At 34.1% G+C, this 11,544-nt stretch overlaps 1 protein-coding gene across 1 annotated transcript; it reads right to left on the minus strand.

Annotated features, from left to right (window-relative positions):
- Positions 1–1,111: 1,111 nt before the first annotated feature.
- Positions 1,112–11,124, minus strand: LOC145598646 (uncharacterized). Its single transcript, XM_081655032.1, has 13 exons — positions 10,908–11,124; positions 10,087–10,503; positions 8,257–8,503; positions 7,171–7,283; positions 5,794–5,873; positions 5,564–5,705; positions 5,356–5,436; positions 4,047–4,151; positions 3,700–3,882; positions 3,329–3,421; positions 2,650–2,789; positions 2,474–2,540; positions 1,112–1,558 (listed from the first exon to the last, which is right to left on the minus strand). The coding sequence occupies exons 2-13, from the start codon at positions 10,477–10,479 to the stop codon at positions 1,439–1,441; spliced, it is 1,764 nt and encodes a 587-aa protein (XP_081511158.1). The 5' UTR covers positions 10,480–10,503; positions 10,908–11,124; the 3' UTR covers positions 1,112–1,438.
- Positions 11,125–11,544: the final 420 nt, after the last annotated feature.

An 11,544-nucleotide genomic window follows, 5' to 3' on the forward strand; every position in this document is an offset into this window, starting at 1 on the left:
ATATTTGATTTATCTTTAATTATCAATAAGCATAAATTCTAACAATTGAAAATTAGTAATCAATTCATTGAGACGATTCCAACAAGTACCCACAAGACTATATCTTAACTTATGTATAAAATTACAAACACTAGACAAAGTAAGACAAATAAATAGTGCAAAAAATAAAAACGGGGCAAGTATTTAATAACGAAAAGGTAAAAAATTTAAAAAAAAAATTAGAGGGCATAAATATCCAACTACTATTCATAAAGTTATCTTAAACTTTTTAAAAGGTAAGGATAAAAAATAAAGTTATTGAATCATTTGTTATAAGCAAAATTGGTCGCAACACCCTAAAGTATGACTTAGATGCTATGAGCACCCTAAATTTTGTGTAATAGCCAAAACACCACCAACTATGGTGTTATGTGCAACGCGTGACATAAATGAAAATTTCCCACAACTTATTTTATCGGGAGGAGGTGAATCTTCACTCTCTAGAACAATTATGTAGTCTTCCATCCACTTAGCACGTATGGATTCACCTCCTCCGATGAATTAAGTGGCCAACTATTTTCATTTAAGGCACACGTCGCACCTAAGACCATAGTTGGTGGAGTTTTGGCTACTATGCATAGTTCAAGGTGCTCAATGCACCTAAGTTTTAGGGTGTTGCAGCTAATTTTGGCTTTGTTTTAAAATTTGTATGTTCATCAATATACTTTCAAAATTTCCCTTCAAAAAAACCTCTCACAATTAATAGTATGCCTCAATTTCGTACCATTGTATATTAGATTATGACAACGTATTAAACTAAGGGTGATTATTCATACTAGATTTAAATTATTACAACTTTACAAGTGATTTTTTTTAGCGTAATTTGGCTAAAAGTTTCATCAAAGTATGTTATTCCGCGTAGATCACAGCCGCTATTTCATAAAAAGGCATGTACGAAATAAAATACCAAGGAGAAAATCATGCATTTATGCAGTAAACAGTTTAAGGTATAAACTTTTGTTTTCAACTACATAAAAATCACAACGGATCAGTTACAAAGATCAAATATCCAACTGCTCTATAATTTGATTTTGTTAATGCTCATAATATGTTCAATGGCAGCCAGCAAAGATGCAGTAAAATGCAATAAACACTATTATATAACAACGATAACTTAAGTTCAGTTTGGCCTGTAAAAATCTGTTCGTGTAGTTGTCTTTTCCTTACAAAATATCACAGGCAATAGACATTGAAGCTCGCTGACATTTAATAGGAGCAAAACTGATCAGTCTGAATTGAATTCCAGCAAAATTACAACACTAGAGGCAGATTTTCGTCTGCTGAGTTTTGCAGAGGGGGAGGGTTAAAATTAAAAAGAGGGGTAAAGAATGCCTATAACATACCACAAAGATCTAGCTACACACCTGGGTCCCAAAAAAGAATGAAGGAAAAAGAAAATCTAGCTAGCCATAACAGCCTGATCTGTCAACTGCAGAGCTTGTGTAGCAAAAAACCTGACATCCACATCTGGGTCTTCACTAAGCTCAATTAAACAAGGCCTAATAGTTTTCTCAACCACCTGAAAAAAGGAAGTTAGTGTAAGAACTCAACCCATTTCAAAGTAGCTTTGCAGCAAATGAACTCCAAAATACTCGTGGAACATCACTTGTTGGTGGGTTGTTTGGGGATGATGAAAGCAAAATATAACGGAAGCACGCACAAACCTTTATTATTATTTCCCTCTACATCAGAAGGATAGGAGGCCAGTGAGAAAGTTATCACCGATCAGATAAGCTAACTAGCTAGGTTGCTTAGACTTAGGAAAGAAGATCTTATATAACGCAGAATCAAATAAATGATGTGACTAGCTGACTGCTACATTACCAACAATGACAATCAACCTTGCAATAAAATCATGAGCATTTTAAATTCCTAAGATGATAGAGCCTTTTTACCCTCTGCATTGAGGGAGGGGTCGCTGAGGAAGTTGTCATCAACTTGATGAGTCAATCAACGAATTTACTCAGACTTGGGAAGAAGGATCATATACAACATGGAATAGCATAATAGAAATATGGAATAGCAAAAGAAGATCCCAAAATCAAACTGCACTGTCCACTGCGTCAATATGGCATAGCATTACATCATTAACCCTAATTATGTTAGTGAAAGTGATAAAAGATATACTTTTTAACCTAGCAAGCCCAATCCATAAATAAACTGCAATCAGAAAGACCTTTCTGTTCAATGATATACAGCGCATCTAGTAGACTAGTGCACAAATACTCAAAAGAGCAAATACTTTTTACTTCTGTCGCCCTTTAGTCCTTGAATATGGAAGTATATTCAAACAACTAACACAACAAATCACTATTCTTAACTGAAAATCTTACATTACCCTTTCTCCCTGAATGAGGGAGCGGGTGAGAAGCAGAAGCCAAACAGATATTTTAATTACCAAACAACATTATTTTCCAGAGAAGAAATTACTTACTGATTGATCAACGATAGGAATAAGCGACTGCAACACTTTTGCAACATTAAACTTTATGTTTGGTACCCTGAAGTGTGTAAAATTCAGATTAGCAAACCGTTTGTGTATTGAGAAAAAAATAAGGCAGTCCGCTAGATAATATTTTAGATGATTAAGAGAGCAGTAAAGCAAGATACCTGTCCTTAGATGCAGTTACAACTACTGGTAACAATTTGGAACATGTAATTTCTGCACCCATGACAGGGCCAAGCAGGGAAATTGCTTGTACAATTGTCATCCGATACAGATAGTGCGGGTTCGTAGCCATGTCCAGAACCTGTTGAAAAATATTACATCACGCCGCTAAGATATTTACAACAGAAATGAGTGGTCACAGGTTCACAGGGAATCATATTTCTTTTTACAATATTAAAATACTTCAAGTCAAGAGACTTTCTTTCTATATAGATTCCATATTCAAATTGAGTAATTAGAAATTTAGAATAATATATTTTGTTACTCACGGAGTCATGGTATTATACAGAATATCATACATACATTATAAAATCAAATATAGATATGCATTTTAATTTTTACAATCATTTTTTTTTTTTTTTTTTTTTTTTGGAAGTCAATTTCCAGGTGCAAAATATAAGTGACTTTGTGTCCAGGTTTAATTTCATAACATAATGATTCCTTCTCTTCCTTATCATCTATTTGTAGTGCAGAAAAGATAAGTGCAGGCCAAAGAAAACTCTAGCAATGACGTGTAGACATACAGGAAGATAACTAAATGAGAACAGCACTTCAAAACTTAAATTTTCTTCAAGTCAAAAGTTAAATGTTATACCAATCAACAGAAAAGAAATAACATACTTGTGGGATTATGTGTTGCATTGCCCATTCTGGGCCAAATTCTTCAGCAAGGCGCTTAACATTATTCGCTGCAGCATCACGAATTGAGTAGACCTGAAAATCAAATGCCTAATGTTTAACAAATTGAATAAAAAACAGTATCCACTCCAAGTGGCATGCCATTGTATACCAATATAAAGTATTTCAGGGTCCACAATTCCCAATTTGCAAACTATTTTGCCTTTATCGGCTCACATGATTTTATACTAGGAATTTGACTTGCATTATGTTGAACTGTTTACATTTTTATTAAAATTCAAAAAAAAAAAAAAGAAAGAAAAAAGAATAAGTCATGTCAATTTTTTTAAAAAAAGGGTGCTAGTTTCACAAACCTTGTCATTCAACCACTGCATGCATAGAGCACCAAGTTTGTCATCAAAGAATCCGACACCCAACTGACTGGCCAACAAAGGTATGTATTCAATAATGGCCAATCGAACTCTCCAATGTCTATCTTCAGCAAGCTCAACAATTGCTGGGAGTAATGACTGTGATAACAAATCTATTCCAATGACCTGCACTACGAAGCATTGTGAATTAAATTACAAGAAAATTACGACGCTTAAAAAAATCAAGGGAAAAGAAAAGCACACAGCAAAGCGTATGAGTTGAGAGAAAATAGTCTAATCAAATATAGAAACAGAAAAAACAAATCGATAAATAAACGCTTTGTACAAACCTGATTCACTTGATCAAGCTTGCTGATTATGTTCAGACGTACATCAGGAAATTCATCTTTCAGAAGAGAGAGAAAGATGGGAAGAAGCTGCTCAATTGTAGCATCCTGTGACCAGGTACACGAAGGTCGAGTCAATTGAAGGACAATCAATGGAATTCCTATTGAATAATTAACAATAAAACAGCTCCAAAAAGCTTGCAGAATAAAAGAAAACATAAATTATATAAGACTGATCTTAGCAACAGAATCCTGGAAGAAATAAAGCAAAGGAGATCAACTGAATACCATAGGAAAAACAAATAGCATATTCTCAATTGGCTTCTTTCTAAAGGCACAATCAATTAAGATAACATATGCACAACTTTCAAGGATGAAAGGGCATTACAAACACATCACATTAATGAAATGGAGACAAGTAGAAAACCAATCAAACAGCAATAACCAGAAAACAAAAATTCTACAAATATTGCCAAATCATTATCTTAACTCCCAGCCAGCATAAACCTTTTGTAACAAATGCATACCTCACACATGTATAATCACCCCTTTTGTACAGCACAAAGTGTGTCAGACATGAAATTTACACCTCATATTCAGATTAAGTAAATGATTTTCAATTAGCTAAATTCTGAGCAGATGTGCTCAATTTTTTTTTAATTGTTTACTTAGTATTCTTCCAAAATTCAATTTGAATCATTTATCCATGTTTGGAACTCCAATGTTGATTTTTTACTTCTATTAGTTAGAACAAGAAAGCAAAATTCCTCCATAAGAAACAAATTCCAAATAGGATCCAATGGTCAGTAAATGAAATTATATCAATCAAGAGTAAATTGATTTGGAAGAAAGGGAACTAGTAGAACAGGTCAAATAATTCTACATAACAAATAAATATGGTTAGATCAAATGACAGAATTTTGGTCATGGATTTATCGAATTGACAGATGGATCATGTTTCAGGTAGTTTGTTATCATCCGAATTAGTTTTAAAATTGTTAGGTTTTCTTTGAGTTTATGTTAAAAAATACGGAAATTCCCCAATCTTTATCAGCAATTGTCCTAATAAGATCCCTTCAGTATATGCAGCTAAATTTAACTGTGTTTGATTGGGTATGCAGCTATACACAGCAGCTGAGATGCATGTAAATGAGTTTGTATAATCATTTACCTCAACTAAGTTCATATGCAATATTTACTCGATATTGTGTTTTCAGATATTTGTTCACTTCTTGCAATTATTGGTGACACATCATTTACAAAATAATACTTATGTAGAATAATATAGAGCACAAGTAAATTGATTTCTCACCTTTCCTAGAATTGGTGCCATTCCCATTATAACTGAAGCCAGAGCAGAGCGAACATGCTGAGAAGAATCTGATGACAATTCCTGCATAGATAAAAGCTTGTACATCAGGAAGCTCAACAACCAATGTACAAGACACACAAAGAAACAACTTCAACTGAATAATATAAAATCATTTAAACGACCTACATTGACATCTATCCAAATATACCTTGACACATGGGAGAATATGCTGAACTGCAAGTTCGGGATTCAAGATACGGCAAAATTTGGTCACTTTTCCAGCAGCAGCTATACGTACTTCTGCTTCATTGTCACGAAGCAGCCGAACATATGCAGGCACCAAGTCTGACCTAAACAAGATAATAATAACCAACAAGATATTTTGAGGCAAATGATGGACATAAAAAGGGTGATAGTAGCAAAATAGTCAATAGATACCTCGTAGGTTCAGGACCAACTGCTTCACACAGCTCATAAAGTTGATTTGCAACCATATAGCGTACACGCCATGACTTATCCTGACAACATAAATTGATATATTAATAAAATTAAATCGCACATAATAGAAAGAAAAACATTTTAACCATTTCACCCTCATAAACATATTTCATCTTAAAAAAAGATACCCAATTCATGTAGAATTTGGTGTTTATCTTATGGCCAAAAAGAAAAATTCAAGAGACAGATATATCCGCATAGATATCAGCAAGATGCTCACTGTGTTTTTTATTAAACATTATATAGGAATTACAAATATGAAAACCAATATGACATACAATAGGTGTTCATATAGGTGTACTCAATCATGGTAGTTACTGCTTAAGACGATTTTTAATTAGGACAGAACACATACCAAGGGATAAAACTTGTGATTTTGCGAGGTCCTCTAATATACAAGTTGACATGAATGTCTGAGACTTTCCCAAAACATCTTTTAAATAGAAACCTTTACATCCTTTAGGACTTAAGATTCCATTATACGTGGCCAATAAGATGTACAGGCATATATGAAAGGCTACAAGAATCCCCTAGAACAACTCCCTTTCTTAAAAATTGGCCAATAAAAAAAATTCCAACGAAATTACTCAACCAATGGACCCCCCCCCCCAATTGCTATCTGATAAGGACATAATGCAAAGTACAAATATTACCATTGTCTCCAGCAAGGAACTCGAAAATTAGCACGTGTAACGTGGAAAAGCAGTAAATACATGGGTGAAAAAAAAAAGAGAGGTCCTTCCCTGCCTGCCAACACTTTGTTGGAATAGGAAGAAATGAAAGGAAAAGAAGAGAAGAGAAATAGAGGGGGACAAAATCTCTTGTTTGGGTAAAGGATTGGGGGAAGGAAGGGGAAGGAGAGGGAGGGATCTATTTTCCCTCTCTCTATAATAACCATAATCTCTCCAAAATTGGAGAGATTTGAAGGGAAAATGGAGCTCACCTCCCCCTCCCTTTCTTTTCCCTTCCCTTCCTCCATTCTCCTTCCCCTTCTTTTCTTTCCTTCTTTGCTATCCAAACAAACCGCAAGTCACCTCCTTAACCAAAAAGGCCAAAACCTAGTTCGGACCAAACATAGCACATGCAAGATGAATTTTTAATTTACTAGACAGCAAACTGAAAGGACTAGATACAAAAACATTATGCATTTCATATTTGCACATAATAATTTCAACACCATTGTAATATATATGTAGGAGATTTCTTCACAGAAATACATTCAGAAATAATCAAAAGCATAAAATGAAGCTGGCCAAGAATGTCAGATGTCTAGGAAGAAAACTTAATTACTTTGTAAGATATGTAAATTTTTAATACCTGAGAGAAATTAACTATCACGGGAAGAATATGTGCAATACAATCTTGTGGCTCCAAAAGCTTTCCAAGGGCTGCACAACCCTCAACAGCCAATAGACGAACAGAATCTTGATCTGAAACAAAGTTGTCTTCAATATAAATAACAATACAGTAAAATACATCCTTCTAACACCATATAAAACAGATAAAATGACACTCTAATATTACTATCAAGTTATAATACATCCTTCTGAAAACACAGACACAGTGCAAAAAGAAGCATAGAGCACAGATAAAATGAGGGCACTCTGGTATTATTGTCAGCCATCGGCCTCAGATGAAAAATATGAGAAACTTTATTGCCTCTATTTCCTGGGTAAAGAGGTCCCATAAACCTAGCTCAAAATTGCACTGTAAAAGCAAGCATCAAGTACATAAAGATATCCAAAGGGTTTGTTCAAATCTCTGAAACTAATTTTCATCATTTGGAACTTGTTTCTTTCAACTGATTTTTACAGATCTATTCAAATTGATATAAGTCAATTCTTTCAACCAATCAAAGCTGATTTTGCCTGCCCAAGTCAACTAAAAGTGAGCTTTACTTCTTCACTGGTGTTTTTGTCACATGCAGCTATATTATTTGTCTATGTAAAACTGGCTAATGAAAGTTGTATATTTACTAACCAAAAGAACAAAGGTCATATGCCTTACAAGATAAGAACCAACACCAGGTACATTTACCAATGCGCACTAAATTTTGAATAAATAAAGGAGAGAGAATAAATAAGAAAAATAATAGACTTTTCTTTTTCGCCCCTTAATAATTATCTCACGCTTACGCAACCTACCTCACACTTGCCAAAACTGATTTTCAATGACAAAAGAAACTTATACGGAGTACTACAACTGATTTAGATAAATAAAAATGAGCAAGGCTTAGTCTTAATCAATCCATGAAATGCACAACATAGAATCAGCAGCATACAAAAATAGGAACTTTCATTTATGGAATCATCTACAATGCTGACTACTGAGTACATGTACAGACTTGCAAGTTAAAATTAGTTTCAATCAATCTTGGGCAACTTCAAAAAGAGTAAAACATACCATCTTGTGTCAAATCCTCAAACATTGACATGATATCAGCCTTCAAATTGGTAGCATCAACAGTAGCTGCAAATTTACCCAGATTGCTAGCAGCTGATCTTCTGACCATTGGCATGTCATCTTGACACAGTTGGCTGTATATTGTTCTCAACTCAGCTTTTATGTTATCTGGAGCGCTTGGGTATGCAATATGGAATAAGCCACATGAAGAAACACGAGCAGTAAACCACTCACCAGCTGCCAACCTCTGAAATTCAATACACACTGACCAATTAATGAAACAGAAATAGATACATTCACTTTATGATTTATGTTTGAAAAGCGAGTATAAATTTTCCATTTAATGACAGAGAAAAAATTCAGAATGAAAAAGAGTTCAATGTTTGCTAAATTTAACTGGCATCAGTAAATAATCTTTGATTGGAACTTTTTTACAATAATCATATAAGATAAAAAACCTGAAGATAAAGAGTGAGAGGTTATTTGATCATACAGACATAGTGCTTTTTCTGTATACACCATGAATTCATAAATCCCACAATAACACCAAATGTTCAGATGAGACCAAAGAGACAGATATAAAAGTGAAAACAACCAGCAAATATAATCTCTCTTCCATCCATTGTTATTAAAATCCCGATTTAAATCTTAGAATCTTATGATTTTACGATTCATGTATATCATACGATTCGATTTACGATTCTACCCAATTTTACATATTTTTCTGAACTAGCGAAATCCTTACAAGTAAAAAATATGTTTATATAGGTTTTTATAAATAAATATTGTGAAGTATTGATTGCTTAATGGTTAAATAACTATTATCTATCAATAATTAGGTTTCAAACTCATAATTTCAATATATTTAATTAAATTTATATTTGACGTCTTGATTATGCATGTCAGTAGAATCTTACGATTCTATGATTTGATTTTACGATTCGATTCTGATAGCACCTTCCGATTCAAAGTAGAATCCCGATTTTAATAATTTTGCTTCCATCCCAATCTACTTACCCCATTACCATTTGCATGGAATTTTATGCAAGTGATGTAGGACATAGGATAAACATGGATGAGTGTGGGACCCAACAAAAGAGAATAAGTAGAGCAAAACAAATTCCTATAAAGGAAATGGGCAAGTAGATTAGAACAACACAAAAGGGAAAATGGAGTAAGTAAATTGGGACGGAGGTAGTATATCATCCATATGTCAATAGCAACAACCCCAAAGTGCAGTATTATTATGTATATTTCCCTTCCACTTTACCCACCATACCAAATGTTGTATAAATTTTTAATATACCAGCCACAACTATCATCAAAAGCCATTCCCGAGAGTTAATCACCTAAGGTTCACAAAGCTATTGTCAAACACGACATTGACCTTGGAAGCGGCAGTTAGAGCAAACTCCATTGTCATGTTTAGACTAATAAATTTTTCTTCCAAAAAGGTTCTTCATAAATTATCTTCAACAAAATATATACTCATCTTCCCACTACTATCCTAAACTCCACATAGAAATTATCCAGAACAGTCTGTCAATGATGTGTTTCTCCAGTCCAAAAAATGAAAAAGAAAAAGAGAGTTCCAAGAAGACCAAAATACACAACTATGCTTTTATCAACTGTAGACACCCAAGCTGAACTAAGTACAACACTATAACCCATACCCAATGTAATCATAGTAAGCTTAATGTTGCTAGTGTTTACATATACTTCGATTCTCTAGATAACTATACAATCTCAGATAGCAATATAGTGCATTTAAATTCATCAAAAACAATTGCATAGAACATAAAATCTAATCACAAGAAGTTATGATCTAACCTTGACCATAGGAATAAACGCGTCGATAAGATCAGATTCCCTCATCTGGGCACCAATTCTGCAAAGTGACTCGACCGATTTGTCCCTCACACAAGTCTCTTCAACACTACACAAGGTCTCCAAGGGCGGAAGCAAAACAGTAGCATGCTCCACACCCCCAACATATGGAATAAACACTCCCAACTCTTCGGCCGTAGCAAGAAGCACCTCATCATCATCATCATTATTCTCACTCAAGAATGGAATCAGTTCCTTACGGGTTCGCTCCTCACCGAGAGCTCTAGCAATCGTTGAAAGACGACGAATCGAATTCAAACGAAGCTGAATATCCTCGTTTTTCAGCTCATCAATTAGAACAGCAATTGGGTATAACGGTTCGTCTACCATAGCCATTATACCTCACCGATTCGTGATTTACTGTCAACAATTTACCCAAAACAACAAAAATAAGCAACCCCATTAATGTTTTTTCTCTGACAAACCAATTTAAAAACAAAAGGTACCAAATTTAACAAAAAACTGAAACTGAATAGAAAGAATATCTGAAATTGAATCCAAAGTTGAATGGGTACAAAATTAACAGGCATTTTAAGGATAGATCTAAACCTAAAATCGAAAAATTAGAAAACTTCAAAAAGATCTTGATTAAAACAAAATAAACCGCAAATGGGTCCGTCGAAAATGTAAAAAATAAGAGATCTAAATTACACAAAATTAAATTAAATACCAAAAAAGGGAATCTGCAATAAAAATAATTTATAGAAATCTGAAACAATAATGTAGAAATTGAGAAAGAAGAGAAGAGGGGAAAGAGGGCGCACCAAAAAGAGTAGAGTTGAGCGTGCAGGTGAGTCGATCGAATGTGAGGGGTTCTGGAAAGAGATTAAATTCAGAGAGAAATGGTTCAAACAATGAAGATGAAATAATGGAAATGGAAAAGGGCATACAAAAAAGTAGAGTGAAAGGGTGAATTCCAGGGGAGTTAGCAAGAACCAAGGTTTCAAAATCATAGATTATGGAGACCGAGCCCACCGAGGGTGTGAGAAATTTAAAAAATATAAATAAATAAAAATATAAATAAATAAATAAAACGCAAAATTTCATATCGGGCTAGCCATACTTTGCTGTTGGGATTATTTATTCAGAGGTGACTTGATCAGGGATGACCAGGGGTTGGTTACTTGGTCGGTCAAGAGTTATTTAGTTGGGGGTTACTCGAGATAATATGTTTTAACATACAGATAATTGGGCAAAAAAAAATTGTTTTTTTTTTACAAAATATGGAAAACAAGGCAAGGATTCTTTACAATTACACATATAAACAAATTGAATTGAAAGGAATGTAGTGCAGCTTGGTAGCATGTTTGTTTCGGGTTCAAAATGTCACGGGTTTAAATCATGTCATCCCTACCTAATTATTGTCGTGGATTACTCGGTTGGTCATCAGTTACTTGTCAG

The sequence above is a fragment of the Chenopodium album genome, chromosome 2 (assembly GCF_948465745.1).
Source record: "Chenopodium album chromosome 2, dcCheAlbu1.1, whole genome shotgun sequence".
Classification (NCBI taxonomy): Eukaryota; Viridiplantae; Streptophyta; class Magnoliopsida; order Caryophyllales; family Amaranthaceae; genus Chenopodium; species Chenopodium album.